The 17,934-nt window shown below is 40.3% G+C and overlaps 1 protein-coding gene across 1 annotated transcript; it reads right to left on the reverse strand.

Moving 5' to 3' along the window:
- Positions 1-5,048: 5,048 nt before the first annotated feature.
- LOC306733701 (E3 ubiquitin-protein ligase TRIM21-like) lies at positions 5,049-12,132 on the reverse strand. Its single transcript, XM_079214982.1, has 10 exons — positions 12,098-12,132; positions 10,141-10,371; positions 9,654-10,041; positions 9,383-9,478; positions 8,335-8,568; positions 8,038-8,185; positions 7,898-7,924; positions 7,418-7,482; positions 7,200-7,322; positions 5,049-6,212 (listed from the first exon to the last, which is right to left on the reverse strand). Exons 2-10 carry the CDS (start codon positions 10,365-10,367, stop codon positions 5,850-5,852), a joined length of 1,671 nt encoding a protein of 556 aa, XP_079071108.1. The 5' UTR covers positions 10,368-10,371; positions 12,098-12,132; the 3' UTR covers positions 5,049-5,849.
- Between the last annotated feature and the right edge of the window lie 5,802 nt (positions 12,133-17,934).

A 17,934-nucleotide genomic window follows, 5' to 3' on the forward strand; every position in this document is an offset into this window, starting at 1 on the left:
GAACTTTTTTTTTAATTCCGTTGTAAACCCATCCGGGCCTGGTGACTTGTTGTTCTGCATAGATTTTATGGCCATTATGATTTCAGCAACTGAGATATCTGCACCTAAGTTGGTGTTTTGTTCCTCTGATACGGTAGGGATAGTCAAATTATCAAAGAAGGCACATGACCGAGGTCATTGTTAAGTTCTGAGGTGTAAAGGTTAGAAAAGAATTGTAAAAAGGCTTTATTTATGTCAATATGATCTATCAACGTTTCCCCTGCGTCTGATTGAATCTTTGTGATATTGCGGGTGGTAGCCGCTTGGTGGGCTTGCATAGCCAGTAGTCTACTAGATTTATCTCCAAATTCTTACACATTATGGATGTCTGGATTTTAAGATGAGATGTGTTGCCTCGCCAGTAGATAGAAGATTCAATTCAGTTTGGAGTCTTAACCGTTCTTTATAAAGACCTGTAGTCGGGGAATGAGCATATTTAGAGTCCACATCCAGGATCTGTTGGGAAATTTTGGTCAGTTTGGAGTTTTTCCATTTCTTGATGGTAGAGAATAAGCTATGATTTGCCCGCGGAGGTATGCTTTAAGAGTTTCCAATAATGTAGTGGAAAAGTATTCGTAGAACCTCGTGTGCTCATGGCAGAGAAGAAATACAGGAAAATCAAAGAGTTATGATTAACGGTTTAATTAAAGTTCAAATGGTGATACAGTGTACATATACTCAGCTGAGGGTCTCCGAGCTTCTGCTCCACAGACGGTTCTTGTCTCGCTTCAGCTCAAAGACCTCGAACAGGAATCTACAATCTGGTTTTCACATCCCAGGTCATTCGCCTCATTGGTTCAAATCTACGGCATGCGATTGGATCTCGTGTCATAAACCACAGGACGAACCACAGGTGGTCCATTCTCTTTGTTCCTTAAGACCAAATGCTCTTTTGTAAAACCCTCAACCACTGTCTGTGTGTAAATCTCTGTTATTAATGATCATATTTCATGCATTGCAATTTACACATAAACAATTCATTTTACATAGATGTGCAAGTACAAATGTGACAAACCAAGCTTAAAAAACACTACAGTAGCTTGAAAGATCTCTGGTGAGGAGTTAGTCACTGGAAAGAATTGTATTTGGGCTGAAATGAACTTCACAAAATTGTCATCTGAAAGTAAGAAAGGGTTGAGCCTCCAGATTCTGTTTGGAGAGGGGCGGTTTGGGAGGTCTAAATCAAATAGAATGGCACTGTGATCCGATATGATAATACTATTATACGAGCAGGACTTAACCTTAGGCAGCAGTCTATTATCGAGTAAGAAATAGTCTATGCGGGTATAGGTATGATGCACAGAGAAAAAAAAGAAGAAATATACACATTAAGAATTAAAGGTTCCAGCCCTGTGTACCTAGCCCTGTTTTACGTTGTACTATTACACACTTTGTGCATAGCTCTATCATGCACTTTAAACTCTGTCTTTTAGAATGATTGTAAAGGCAAAAACAAAGAGTATGGGGTATTCATTGGCCCAGACATCCTTGAGAGACTCTGGTGCTGCTTTTGGCTTATATAAGGAAATGTGATTGTAGAAATAAAATAATAAACAATATGTGTGTAATGTGCAAATGTGGTGTAGTTGGAAGAATAGTTGGTTAAGGTTACTGCAATCGACCTGGACAAGGGGAACACAATCTCACACTGCAATTGACCTGGCCAAAGGGAATATAATATCACGCTGCAATTGGATGATTATGCATGCAGGTATGATGAAGTTTTAAAACTACAATTCTGTTAAAAATGAAAAAAATATGAATTTGCTAAAATGTTATTAATATCATTAATATCCTCAGTCTATTCTTTATCAATGGTATAATGTGAACATGTTTTAATCTCACTATCTATGCTGTGTTTAAAAGTATGTGTGAAATGTATGTGTAAACAATTTAATATCAGTTCTTGTTATTGTAATACCCCTTCTAACCTATGTGTTCTATCTGTAGTTGTACCCCAAATTTGCCACTTGATGGTGCTAAATGGTTATTCTCTTTAGTCCCACTGAGGAGTATTCTTCAAACCTCTAGAGGTGCTATTTTATTTAATATAAAGTACCCTCCTTGTCCACTCTCTTACTTCCTTTGACTTAAAACCTGTGGTGTTAGTTTTTACCTTCCCCTTTTTTTTATAATATTAACACATTAACAACTGAACTTCTCTACGTATATTCTCCTCTAATTAGTTATACTTTTCTTTTCTAGCTTTTTTGCTTCTCTCAGCGCACACGTCGTCCCTTAAATTCATTTTTTACGTCTCACGTCTTATTTTCCTATTTCTACCTAAATAAGATTCGATCAAACAGGTTCTCATTAAATACCTTTCTCTTAATGAAGCCTCCGTAAGCAGAGAGGAGGCGATAGTCAGCGGCCTGTCGGAATGCTCCAGTCCCAGCAGAATCACGTCAGGGTCACCAAATTGAAGAAATATACACAAATCCTGTGAGGTGGTGTGGGGAATAATGTCCAGAGTCCAAAATGAGTTATACTAATAATTATCAAATGAAAGAATGATGACAGAACAGCTGCAGGCCCCTCGATCCCCAACAAACTCCAGACTCGCAGGTCTTGTCTAGTCATGTTGGGAATTTAAAGAGACCGTCCTCTTGCACGTATGTGTTAGTTACAGTCTCATTCACTGAGCTTAAGGCCACTCATTTGTTAACATCTCCTATTATAATACCAGGGCTCTCAAGTTTTTAAGACAGGTAAGAGTGAGATATCCTCCTCCTCCTCGTCCTCCTCCTCCTCCCCCACCCCCGGCCGCGCCTCCGTATGCCCACAGACCAGCTGCCTTCCCCCCCATATTATTATTATTAGCTTCATTTTCATTGGTTGCTGGATTACATTTCACCCAGATACAACAGATACGTTTTTCTGATTGGCTATTCGTGTAGCCCATTTCTTTTTTTGATTGGCTGATGAGTCCAGGGGATTCGGGGGAGACGTGCTTGATTCCTCCATGGTGAGGGCAGCGCGACCAGGTCATGTTTGTGCGCTGCGGCACATTAAATAGCCGAGAGTTTTTTTTCAGCGTGAGAAATATGATGTGTGGCGGGAGGGCGTGACTTAAGACCGAAATGCGTGACAGTCACGCTCAATGCGTGACACTTGAGAGCCCTGTAATACGGGTAGATCAAATCAAGCGTTCTGGTTGAGAGTGAGTCACAGGGTGTACTTTATTCAGCCATAAAGTACTGTACAATCTTTTTGCATTTAGAGCGTTCCATATCAGTGCGCACTTAAAATAACAGGTAGATTTAAAAACTGAAGTAAAAGTACAAAAGTATTACCATCGAAACATACTTAAAGTACCAAAGTAAAAGCCGTCATTTTGCAGAAGGCCCATTTCAGAATAATGTGTATGATTTAATTTAATTATTGATGCCTGAGTGTGTTCATCACTTTAATGTTGCAGCTATTAGCGGTGGAGCACATTTTAATTATATGTACTGCCAACTTGTGAATTGACCCAGAGGCAGTGGCGGCCGGCCCATAGAGGGCAACGGGGCTTGGCCCCACCCACCTTGAGCCACCAAAAAAATGTAATTATAAAAATTTAAATAAATTATACAAATTGTCAATATGTGTGTTTTTGAGCTATGGAATATACCTAGTAATATTTTTACAATAGGATATCTGTGCCAAATATATGCTTTTCCTGCTTGTCCTATCCTGCTAATACGCAGTTTAGCCAATCACTGATTAAAGAAATAAATGAATGACATACAATTTATCCAATCAGCGCCATAAAAAAGACTTCCGGGAGGGCTATTCTCATCAAGCCCAAGGCTGCGCGTTCACGTGTCTCTGTCTCCTCGGGCAGACGAGGCGCGCGACACCCATGATAACAACATGACAGCAGCGAGCAGGAAGCCACTGGTTTATACGCTAACTCTGTATAATCTTTCCTCCAACACCCGTTTGAGAGAAGACCTTACTACAGGTAAAACACCTGGTACCAGTCGTCCGAAAAGCAATGCAGATTTCTTTCTGTGCCTGTGCTGATTCAAATACTTCTTTTACACTACTGTGTAATGTTGCACAGTGCTAAAAAGGTAGCGCGGTACCCGTACATTAAAAACAATATAATTTTGCATATTTGTAGTATCGATACTTTATTAAAATAGCGCGGATCAGAGCACACTACCTGCTCCCTCTCTCTATCTCATACAGAGATGGGCTCAAGGGGGCGGGGCTACAGCGCACACAGACACAGTGCACGCCTCACAGAGTGATCGCTGGGGAGACGAGTGCCGACCGTCTCGACTTGTTGGAACAAAGCTCTCCCAGTTGATATTATGATGATATGATGACGTGTAGTCCAGTAAAGCAGCGTGTTTTTAGTTAAAAAGTTTGAAGCTGTAGTTTGAAGTCAAGTGTTTTGTATTTATTTATTTATATTTAAAGTATACTTTAAATAGTTAATATATTGTTCAATTTGAAGAAAAAAATCTGCCTTGGCAATAAAAAAGTACGGTTCAGGCACCGGTATCGTTTTAAAAGTATCGTTTGAGCACCGGTATCGGAAAAGAAAAACGATGCCCATCCCTACTTATAATATACTGAATTGTCCTTATTATGTCAAAGTGTTGGAATACATGTTAAATATTTAACTCCAAATTAGTAATGCGTGATACCTTTTTTTGCATTGAATCATACTGGGATTAGATGGCCCCACCAAAAAAATTGCCACCGGCCGCCACTGCCCCGAGGGATAAACAATGTCTTAATTTCATCCTCAATAATAAATCGTTATTATTTGCTGATTGTATTTAAACAGTATAACGCTTCTTTAAACCGATACCCCTCCCAGTGTGGGAAAGGCACTGGAAGTTCAGCATTGCTCAAAACAGTGGTTGCCGTTGTATCTCTTGTTTTAGGCATTACATGTCGGCCGTATAGCAAATAAGTGTGTTACTTTAGCAAGTAGCAAAAATAGTATTCTAATGTACATGTAATGAATTACTCCTGTAAGCCTGAAGAGCTCGGAAACACACTTTGTTTGGAATGTACAACATACAAACCAGTTTTATTGTTTGATTTATGTTTACAATAATATGAAGATTACAAGAAACAATAATGGATAGTTCAAAAAGGAGTAAATATGTCCTCTTTACGACTTTAAAAGAAAAAGGCTAAAAAAACTCAAAGAAACTCAAAAGCGCTCAAACAAAGCCCCAATATTTGTTGTCATTGGCTATTTATACATTTTTACATGGAGCATCTTTCATCTCCAGATCCATTCATGGTTAACAAGTAAACAATCATTGGATAATACTGTTGGCGGATCCCCAGTCTCCCCATAGTTTGCATATCGAAGTGTCCTTGAACAAGACAGTGAATCCCTAACTGCTTTTCTAAGCAGCCCACTGCTCCTAAATTGATATGGATGGGTTAAATGCAAAGAGCAAATTTCATGTATGTATGTAATATGACTATGTAATAAAGTTTAGTTTAGTTTGATGTATCTTTACAATAAAAGACTTGTTCTTTAAGATTACACTTAGTTGGCCGACCTCCTTCAAATGATCTGCACCACAACCTGTTTCCTACAACTGGCAAGAAGGCCGGACTATAAAGAAATGGAACAATGGGACAATTTATTTTTTATCTCATATATTTCAAAGTCGTGATCATAAAAAAAAAGAACATTTACAATTAATTCCAAATCAAAAACAACATAATCATGTTGTTATTGGCCTGAGCTTACTCAAATAGCAATCAGATGGGTATAACTGCAACTGAATTTAAAAAAAGAGTTTAAAGAAACAGATACCGGGCCTGAGCCTCTCGTTAAAAATGCTGCATCATGTTTCCCCAACCGGACAGATGATCAGCGGGGCGGTGTTTTTCCCGTTGTCATGAAGACAGGGGTTTAGGTACGGGTACAGGGGCTCAGTGAAGTTACACCCGCTGAAAGTGTAAATGTGGGTCTTTGCCTCGCTGTCGTGGAAGGATACCGATCCTTCCTCGTAGTCCAGGAACACGCCCACTTTCTGGGGCATTTCCTGGAGTTTGAGGGTGACGCAGGGGCCGGCGCAAGCACTCAGACTGCCGCCTCTCCGACGGCAGATCGCCCAGTAACCGTTATCAGGACGCACCGTGATGGTCCCCTTCCTGTTGATGGACTCCTTGCACACGCCGAGATCCCAGTCTGTTTTATCACTAACCTGAAACGCAATTTACAAAATAGAGAATTAGAGACAAAAAAAGCAATAAGAGTGGAGGTTGCATCTGAATTTATGTTGGTGTCCACCCGTAATTCACTTTGAACATTTAGCTTGGAGAAGTAGTTCAGCGTCCTTACAGCCACATGAAGGTGACTTTGATATTCAGCAAACATCATCCGCATCTGTCCCAGTGCATCATATTCAAGTCACACCTTTTGGATTATCACCTCTGTGCATTGCACATGTCCTGTATACTTTATAGTGTGGAGTTCTGCACATTCCTTGGACAAACTTTTACACATGTTATACTACATCCATTGCTCTGGTCGGCTAACAGTGACGTAGATGGGTTTATGTCTCCCAGTCATATCTAGTTAAAGCCCAGAATTCTCATTTGGGTCATAAAAGGTGCCTCAGAGGCCGACGGTCACGGACCAAACGGCTGTATCAGACCAAATAATCAAAACGTGGGCACGATTCAATTAATTGAGGTAAGAAATTGTTTCTTGTGCAGACAAAAGAGTAAATGGCCTCAATATACTTTTATTTTCTCTCAATGGACACTACAAAACTGTACAGCTTTTCATTTTAAAAACATATATTGTACCTATTTGTTTCATAGCTTTTCACAATTTTATGTTTAAAATTTCTATTTAATTCATCTTTCTTGACTGTTGCAGTACAAGCTTTCATTTTTCTTATCTCAGGCCCCTTAGTTGGATGGATCCTACTATGTGGTATGATCCAAAGCATCAAAGTACATTTCTTGTTTGTGAAACACTACTGGGCATTTTGAACCACTTTAAACATTTTAAAGATCTCAATAATTCAATTAAATGTATTTGTATCACCCCAAATCACAAATGTGCCTCTGAGGCAGCACATGACATCTTCTGTCCTTGGACCCTCCCATTGTATGAGATAAAACTCCCCCAAAAGACCCTTTGTCTTTGTCTTGATCAGCTGATGTCGTACTGTAGCTCCTACCTGAACCACCCAGTAATGTTTGCCAGAGGTGAAGCATTGTTTCCCCAGAACGGAGACGCAGGAGTCGAACCTGCGGGGGTCGTCAGGTGGGGAGAGTTTCTTCTGCTGCTGGTCGAGGCTCACCTGTGGATCAACAACAACAACAACATTAGCAATATCCACAATATACTACAAGTTTGCCACATATTTAAGTCAGTGATCACACCGTCACACTTTACCTGCTTCCCATCTTCAGACAGACACAGCCAGCCGGAAGCAGTCACTGGATCCAGAGTCACATCCGCTGGGGAAGGAGAGAGAGAACACTTATTGGAAGGCCTCACCAAAAATGCTGAATGAGACTCCAAGCGCAGGTGTCCATGTAATATAATCAGATTTCATAATCACAGATCCATGTGAGCCTTTCAAACCAGAACCAGTTTGACTTTGGGTCAAAAGTCCAATATTTACTATATAATAAATAATCAGGTGCTCTCTGCGTTGTCACTTTAAGATAGAAATATGAAAATGAACCAGAGAGTGGGCACACTTTCTTTTTTTCTTAAAAAACATTTTAGAACTCTGGATCATGTTTGTATGAGAAGTAATTTTATGGTTACTTTCTCTTCGAAACATAGACTTTATGGAGGAGGCTGACATCATTAACCCTGGTCAGACTCTAGTGTGACAAGATGATGATTTCACAATAGGAAACATACCTGCATATTGATATGCCTTGCTCATTTCTACAAAGAAAAGGAGAGAAAAAAGAATATATGAGGATTTATCTAACGTTTTTTTGAAGGTACTAATCCTAAACAAGCAGTACAACAACGGCGTCACAACTTAAGTCACCGACCTTCTGCAGAGAGTTCCTTTTCCAGTTCATGGCACACTTCCACCAGCTTGGTGAACGCTCTCCTCACGGCCCCCATGTAGCTGATCGAGTGGACTCTGACCTCAGACCAGTTCCGGCCCACCATTGGAGCACTCAGGAGAGGAAAACACTAAAACAGGAAGACAGTGGCACACAATGAGTACAAATGCTACTCGGGGCTTGTGTTTGGTTGGTACATTCAGCGGGCTATCATCTAGCTCATGTATGAATAATCATGGATGGATGGAAACATGACTAGTGACTTGTGACTTTTCTAACCTGTAGGAGATGAAGATTGTCGTCGGTGTGCTCCAGGAGCTGCAGCTCACTTCGCCTCCTCTGCAGTTCGATTATTTCATGCCCAAGCTCTTTGCGAAGCTGCTCCTCTGTCACCTCAGCCGCTTCCTGCTTCTTCTCGATCTCCTCCATGAGCGAAGCCTGGTTTTTCTCAATGATGCTCACCACCCGGCTGACGACCTGCAGGCTCTTTTGTATCTCCTGTTCTTGATTTATCTGCAGATGTGCATAAATCTGTGTTAATAAATGTGTACAATGGAGATGTTCCTCTATTCAGTGGCACTGTTGTGGTTGCATTAAAAAATGCTAAAGGCTCTGACATTTTTTTTGCCGTGGGTCCCGCACCACTGGCACATGTCTGCCCATGTTGGGCACTTTTTGGCCGTTTAGGCATTTTGCTTGAAGATGAAAATACAGATGGGAGGTGAGATTTCCACAACGTTCCATCTTGGCATGCTAACATTTTCATAATCAGTGCTAAACGCACAGTGCAACTGAGGCTGATGGGAGGAAGACCAAGTGTAAACCAAGTACTCGACAAATTGAAATTCAGAGGATCACCAAAGTTATTCCAATTTCATCCTCAGGGGGGCATGAATGTGCACACTAAATTGCATGGCAATCCATTATGTAGTTGTTGAGATATTTCAGTCTGGACCAAAGTGGTGGACATCCCTGCAGCCATAGTGCTAATGTGGCTAACAAAGCCCTTAGTGGCCTTTGTGTTCTGTATCTGGGAACACTGTTGCCTCACGTTCTTACTAAACCTGAGGATTCAACACCTGCTTTAATTTGCATCCTGAAATATAAATTACCAGAGTGAAAAGGAGCAAAAGTATGGAAGCCCATTTCCAAAAGTTAAATGGGAAATGGGCTTCCATACTCATGAGAACGAGGCTTTGGTGTCTTTATTCCGAAGCAGGTTGAGAAAGTGCAAGGTGCAAGAAGAAGCCCACAATGACAGCTCTCTTCACATACACATACTGAATGCACTTAACATATTGAAAGACATTAAAATACAAAATGGTACCTTTCTCAACTCTGCTGAAGCGTTGATCTCCTTAAGTTTACTGAGTCTGTCCTGGACCATTTCATGAAACTCTCCCTCGATTTTCTTAATCTCAGTCTGCAAAGGTTGCATGTGAACATAAATACAGCATCAAGAGCACCGTAAAGCAATCACAATGCAATTACATTGAAAATGATTTTGCAGGCCAACAGGCGTATAATATACAGTATATTGTCAGAATAAGTATTATAACATTTAAATAAAAAAGATGAAAGTAGATCATTTTCCTCACCCTGACCTTCTCGCTCTCCTTCTCTATCGAGACCGTTTTATGGTGTCTGTGGTCCGACTCTCTGCATTTTATACAAACCGGTGTCTGATCCTTTTTGCAAAACTTATTCATGGGCTTGTTGTGATGCCTGCAGAGGTGACTGGTGGCAAAGGTGGCCGGATCTGTCAGACTGTGCCTCGTCAACACTGGATCGGTCAGATGAGGCGTCAGGTGACGTCCACAGTAAGACAACTGGCACACGAAGCACGACTTTATCGCCATTACGATTGTTCCCTGACAGCTGTCACACGGAACTTCATCGCCAAGGGAAATCTGTGTTGGCGGCATCCCTCCCCTCCTTGGCTTTATTGGTGGGACTGGCTTGTATGCTGGCCGGTCCCTTATCGACCTATTGATTCAACACAGATCTGGTCAAACATGGAGGGAAAAAAGTGCTTTAAAGGGTGTACATTAATATGCAAGTCATCGTTACGAAATGGATACAGACTCTTTAAACTTCTCGGTGATGTCCTTCAACCCAACGTTGATCCTGAGTTCTGGACGGGTTTTGAAGGCCTCTTTGCACAGCGGACACTCCGACTTACGCCTCGTGTCCCAGAAACGTTTGATGCATCCCAGGCAGAAGTTATGGCCACACGGGGTGGAGACGGGGTTGCGGAAGATATCCAGACATATGATGCACCGAAACTGCTCCTCGGACAACGCAAAGGCCATATTTCTGACAGAAGAAATGACAATATTTTACATTTCTTTTCCATATTACAATGTAAAAATGTCTTTGGAAAGAATCCATATTTTAATTATAGGGCTGGGCACGTTAACACTTTATAAATGCGTTAACGTGGCAATCCATTAACGCCGACAATGATTTTATCATGCGTTAATAGCATTGGTTGGGTCTTAACACTGCTACACTTTTAAATGGACATTCTCATTTTAAATCTCTTCCAGACAGCATAGTTGATCAAAGCAAAGCTATTTGCAACCACTGCACACTGTAATTGTCTTATCACCGGAGTACTACGAGCCTGAAGTACCACGTTACACAGCATTGATGCCGCCACTACACACGCTTTGACTGTCATGAAAACAGAAGACGTGCGCGGAACATTTTATTCATGTTGCACAGCAGTGGAACGTTTCCAATAAAGTCAACACACATAAATATGAAGCTGCTGCGAGACTTCTGCCGTTGGAACGTGTCACCTGCGTCGCGCACTCTCTCCAGCGCTCTGTCACAGTGTCTCTGCAGAACAGTGCATTAACAATGTCCTGACAGACAAATGCAGAACAGTTGTGGGTCTTCAAACACAGTCCAGCAAGTGCTGCTGAATTAGAACTGCAACAAATTGAACATGGACAAAAGAAGGAGTCGCTTGTCCCTAACAGGGACCCTTACTACTGAACAGACTGGTTATGTTGTTCCCTGATAAAAGACAAATGTTTCTTCTGGTACCTGTTCAGAAAACAAAGGAAAACTTATAACTTGTAAACTTATTCATATACTGTATGTTAACATGCTGTTGCTCTGAGAGTGCCTGTTATATTGTTCTGATAACATTACTTTCATTATTGAATTTTGCGCATAATGCGATTAATCCCTGTTAATCACAGAAAAATCACGAGATTAATCGATTACATTTTTTCAACTTTGCCCAGCACTAATTTTAACGTACAGTTATAACCTACATTTGCCTAATTGTGGAGATTTCCAGTATCGTAGTATTCATTGTATTACTAATTGTAAAAGGTCGGCCCATTTTTTAATGTATCAGCTTGTGATCTTTTTTAATGTCTCCTTTTGAGTCTAGATCGATTGTTGAATTGTTTGTCATGTCATTGCCAGTTCCAATTTGTATGTATCTGTATATACACACACACACACACACACACTCTGATAAACTCAATGTTATGATGTTCACGAAAATTCAAATATATAAAATCTTGTACTGCATTTCGTACCAAATTCATCCGGACAAATCCTGTACTTTTGAACTTTTGCGGACTCTCAGGTACCAAATTTCCCCAAGTGCGATCCAAGAACATTTATAGGTAGAAACCAAATTATCTCTAATTGGGAACAGATTAAGATGGGGGTGTCCAAATGTCCCGGCGCGGGTTGGAAACAAGTCCTGCTTAACTCAGGAATGTTGCAGCGCTGCTTTCAACATTTAAGTGTCCTCTCACAGAAACTCCAATAAAACATTTTAAATGGTGTAGGAACGACTTATGTGAAGTCAATGAATCTTTGGCGAGAAAAATCGAAGGTCGCACAAACAGACGGAGATGGACCCCACTCACTGCTCCACCTGCGGCCATTTTCCTTTTAAAAACCATTGGTCGCATTCATGGGAAAAGGCACTTTAATACATTGAAGCATAGAGTACTAATATCTCATTATACATGTTATCACTCTTTTCTGCTAAATAGAGATAAAGTCTTACCTGTGTGTGTCGACAGACAGATACTCCTTAACAGGTGTGTTGACAGCAATAGCATGCGTGTGTGCAAAGCAGAGTCCTTAAGAAAGACAACATCTTTTAGGTTCCTCCCACACTGACGTTTATCGAAACTGGAAATTCATGTTCTCAGCATTTACCTGACGACACTGTTAAGTATCACGGACTGTAAATACTGTGTAATAAATAAGTTAGCAATTATCACATAACCTGTATTTTTACTTTTAAATCCAAAGCACATCGGCCTAGAGCTGAACAGGACACCAAAACAAAACAAAAAAAGACTCGTTTCTGTGCCTCTCGTGTCTTTTCCTGTCCAATCCCTGCGCTTGGAAACAAGCTGCCAGACTTATTTAACGTGGAATCTTTACCCCTCACTCGACAAGTTCACATATATTTAAAAGGTATTGTTTTACAGAGCAATGCTGTGATTTAGTCAGTCTCTGATTATTTTTGTTGTTGGGTTTTGGTGTGTTTTTCCTTGTTATGTGATCTGTATCAGTTGTATCTTGTGTGTGAAACATTTTACTTGCGGCCCATCTTGACCAGGGCCCCATTCCTCGTACCTGATTCAACAAAGTCAACCAAATGTTCTATTATCCTATTATATATTAGCTTAAATTACCGAGATGATTGACGTCAGTCTATGTCGGTTTCTCTAAGGCTGAACTGCCCTCAAACAGTCTCGTTCATTTGAACCAGACGTCAGTCATCTGGATAATTGCGCGCGCTCGTTCCTCTTCAAAAGGTGAAGGAGTCAAACACAGATTACATGATCGCTATAATGATCAGATCAGAGGAAGAGTGTCTCTTTTCTCTGTGGAGGAGCAGGAGATGATCATGACTACATATGATGAATTTAAGACCATAATCATGGCAAAGTCTAATGGTGCGTTCACTTCCAAAGCGTAGCGAATATTCGCAACACTTCCTGTTGTGAACGCAGCATAACGCCGCCTCCGCTGGTCGGGTTAGAGTCACATAAGCGTTGCAAAATATCAGACATGTTACATGCTTCAGTGTTAGGAAAATGTATCGGCTAATTTTAAGTGCCTCATCACCCGATCAGATTGTATTTATTTAAATGTGCCTGCTGGCAGTAGTATATGAATGAATTTATACTTGTGAGGATATACAGTATGTAATGTATGCGCATATGTATCATATATGTGTATGTACATGTATGTGTAGATTACCATATAACTAGGAGTTTGAATATGTGTATGGGCGGATCAGTATGTATGTATTATTCATAATCAGAAATTCAATCAATTGAATTAGTGAAAAGAAATTGTGTGTAATTCTCTGTATTCTTATCGTGAGTCCACCTTAATAACTTTCTACAATAATGGTATGTATGGTGTACTAATAACACTGTCATATAATTATGAGTGCTTTCAACACATCCATAAGTTTCATAAATGTTACGAACCGCAAGCCATGCAGCGGCTTTCCCGATATTCTCCACATCGCAGACACTACAAACATGTACCACTTGCAAAAAAGCTCAAGGCTGTGATCTAGTCTGCATACAATATGTCAGACAGTCAATGCTCGGCTGCGCCTGTGGTGCTCAATGTCCGCAGCTCGAGGAGCTCTCGTAAATTATTCCTTGTCGGCAGAATTGATAGCGCTCGCACAGGAAGTCATGATGATGTGAGAACGGATCTTGGCGATCTGGAAGAACTCTCTCCCTATAAAACTAATATAACTAATATCGCTCCTTCATCAATGAGGAAGGGAGCTGCCTTTTTTGTCCGGTGGGAGTGGCCAGTTTTTCCAGTAAATTGAAGTAAGCCTGCGCTGGAGCAGGTTAAGAGATTTCGATGTGTTTCTATGGTGATTTATCCAAACTTGCTTCATGGAACCGAAAAGCCTGACATGCGTCATCCTATCCTGAAAATTATCCAGCTAACTCAGTAAACCAGGTACGAGGAATAGGGCCCAGGACACCCTGGCAGAAAACAGTATTTCAATGGGGTCCCTCTTGTTAAATAATGGATACAGTTTAAAATATAATACTTTCAATTTTCGTCAGCAAAACTTGAGCCTCATTAATATTGCTGAGACAATTCCAAGGTTGAAGTGCTTATCTTAATGATCCTCTCATTGCTTTGATTTTTTTTTTATTCTTTGTTTTCGAAATTGATTAGTCATATATTCTTCTTATATTGATATTCATTTGATTTCCGTTGGGTCTCATTGTATTGAACACGGGCCTTTGAAAAACTAAGGTTCTCCCTGAATGTGTTTTCAGAGGTTTTAAATCAAACGAAACGTTTGAATGTTGCTGAGCGTCTGCACAACCACGACCAACAGCATCTGCACATTTGAGAAACACAATGTTTATTCTGGCCTGTTAAAAAGAGTGTATAATTGATCAACCTGGTCAATTATTGAATGTTTATCAGAACAAACTGTGACTGATTGTAACCCCCATTTCTGTCATTATTGGAAACTTTGAGAAACGTGCAATGAAAATATTTAATGTTTTTAAAATGTATTAAAAAAGAAAAGTTTCAATATCTGCACATGGCAACTAAGTATAGTATGATTATGGTTAAGGCAAGACATAATTATGACTATTATTATAATACAATTATAATACAATTATTAGAACATAAAGGAAAGTCAAGGCACACATTATTTGCATGTTACATGTTGTCAACACATTCCTCTGACCTGGCTGTACTTCATACATTGGCACCCCAAAAAACCCATCTTTTTCATTTATTCAATTCAATTCAGTTTATTTTGTATAGCAGAATCGCAAACTACAAATTTGACCCGGAGGGCTTTACAATCTGTACACATACGACATCCATTTATGGTAACTGTTAGAAAAATTGTTGCTCGACATCGGTTGTAAAATCATTAATCAGGACATTTATTCTTGAAGGAACAGAGTCAGAAATGCGACGTAATGCTTAACAAATCGCACATCCTAGACTGCTCTATGAACGGTCGGAGAGTCTCCCTTATATACATAAAATACAGTCACAGAAGCTCTCATAACATCTTGCACTGAACCTTCCTCCCGTCATCCCATAGATATGTTTTAAGCCATAAGAACAACAATGATGTGCATTGCCTTCAGTCCGGAACATACAGATATAGCAGATCACTTGACTCCTAAACTGAGCTTGCTTGGTGTAAGAGAAAGTTCACACCGGAGTCATAATTAGGGTAAAGTTCACCCAGGAATCACAGACCATAAAACATCATATATTTAGAGGAAATCAGTTTTTCTCCAACAGTAACACTGACATGAATGCTCAGTGCAGTCACCATTGCAGGGAGTACAGTACGGTGGCCCTAAGGCTCAAAAACACAAAAACACATTTCATAAAACACAAGCTAGCATGTCTGAAAACAGGACAAAAAAAAAGAAGTATTTTGTGCAAATTGTTGCTGTCGAAGCTGCCCATAAATGTTACGCTACTTTATTCAATGTCCATGACTGCCTTTATCCAAAGTGCACATTGCGGTGAAAAGCCGTTGTGGCCCCAGCAGACAAAGAGTCTCAGAGGGCATTGGCGCCGTGGATGCATTCTGGGTAAAAGGCCCACACGTATATGTTTTTAGGTAGTAATCTTCCACTCCTTGTAATAGTTGTAATAGCAAACAACCTGCACCTCCCTCTATGTACCGTGCAGTAGTTGTCTTTTGTGTTCTTTTGTGTTCCAAAATGTTCCAAACTATAATTAACATACAGTGTAATTCAAATGTAAAATTAATTGCATCCGGAAAGAAGACCAGAACATAAAAGACCAGAACAGTGGAAAGTGAGATCACTTAAAACAATAACATGAATTAAGCAGGATGATATTTAACTATTGTATTTAACAATTAATATACTGTAAGTGACCACAGTGGCCACAACGCTGCATTCACATGGAATCAGGCAGGCGGACACCTTCTGGAATCTACTATCTACTACAATGAATCTACTATTTCATGTAATTATCGTATGCGTGTAGCTTCCTTATTCCTTTTTGCAAACGTAAACAACGTTCTCTTTGTGTAAGGGAGGTAACTACAGGTTAGGTTGCAAATTCTCTGAATGCTTGACTGACTGGCTATACATTTAACCTTTTACACAGGAACATTTAACTTGGCAGTCAGTGAATGGCAGGCTTGGGTTGAATAGACAGTAATTAATAAGATAATAAGCATCCTGGCATTGCAGGTGCGTATTACTGGGTGGAGCACAAAGCAGTTGTTTGTATTCAACCTCCCCGGCCGATTCAGGTTAACGATGTCACAATAGATGCCATCACATCTGTCAGCTCCTGTAAGGCGTGAAGCCGTGTTTGTGCCAGTTCTTCACAAACAAAAGAGTTTGGGTTGTTCTAACTCTTCAAACAAGCTTTTTTTTCACACATTCCTGACAATCAATGTGTTGTGGTTGTTGTCACTTCTTAGTTCTCCCCCATTGGCTCTCTTTTGGGAGGAGGAGGAGGGGGGAGCTGTAAAATAATATGCAAAAACCTGTTGTCAGCTCCGATTGCGTGGTGAGTCATAACCATCAGAGGAGGAGGTGTATAGTTTTAGCCGCTTCTCTTCTACAGCCCAGTTTTAAGTGCCAACATATGGACCCAACAAACCAACGAAATGTTCACTTGAAGTAACAGTGCTGAGGTGGTGCTTTATCAAGCAAGAAACCTTCCTTTATTTGCGAAAAAGCGTCATCTTTCCCAAATCTTAATCATAGCAAAATTTAAGAAATTGAAGGAAGGACAAAACAGACACGGACAATTTACAGACCAGACAACTCTAGAGCAGTATACCCTGCTTTAACTTATATTTTACTTGTAATGGACCAGAATTTACGAAATGAAGTGGTGCTATATTTTTTAGCTTTTGCAGAAAAGTGATTTAAGAGACAAAATTCTCACTGAGATGAGAAAGGAAACAAATAATACATCTTCGGCGTAAATTTGCTCAGTGAGAGTATTCCTTTTTATTGTTTAACGAGAAAAAAATAACCTGTAACCCTGCACGCCTAGAATTATTGAAGGAAGAATGTCAGCGCCATCATCTTTCATATTTTTGCCACTCCCATTTCCAAGCCACACAAGGAACGCCAGGCTTTGGCCAAGCCGTGTAATTAAAATGTACAGGATGATCATAGAGGCCAGTGAGCACAAAAAGACAACAGACAAAAGATATTTTGTTCTTTCTTTTTTTTAAAGGTAATTTAAACCAGCCCATATTTTAATTAATAGGTCCATTATTAGCCGAATCAAGAGTTATGTTCCGAGTGCTCTTGCTCTCTGGGCCCGTGGAAGATCGTCGGAAGATCCGGAGAATCTAAAAGGAGCATAACTTACTAAATGAACATCATGCTGTATTGAAGAAGACTTGAAACTAGATATTGAGATCATAAACTCATGTTTACAATGTTTACTGAGGGAGTAAATCAAGAGAGAAGTAGAGTCATTTATATAGACTTCTAGACAACCAGAGGAGTCGCCCCCCTGGTGGTCAGTAGAGAGAATGCAAGTTTAAGGCACTTCAGCTTTGGCTTCACTTTTTAGAACCGAAGATTTATGATTCAGCCACATTGATCTGCGTTTTGACATATGACCTCTGGTGGAAAGGAGGTCAAAGTAATGTAAGTTCAGAGAGCTGGCGCCATCTCAACCACGGAGCCAGCACAGACGGAGAATGGGTGGCTCGTTACTTCGGCATCGGAGGAAAAAACAACAACTATTTGCTAGATGATGGACGGCAATAATATTGAATACTGTTTCCTGGTTGAAATGCATCTCTGAATGTGAAACAACCCGTATTTCTAACCCTAAGCGCCGAGGGAGATG

The sequence above is a fragment of the Taurulus bubalis genome, assembly GCF_910589615.1.
Source record: "Taurulus bubalis genome assembly, chromosome: 3".
NCBI classification, from domain to species: Eukaryota; Metazoa; Chordata; class Actinopteri; order Perciformes; family Cottidae; genus Taurulus; species Taurulus bubalis.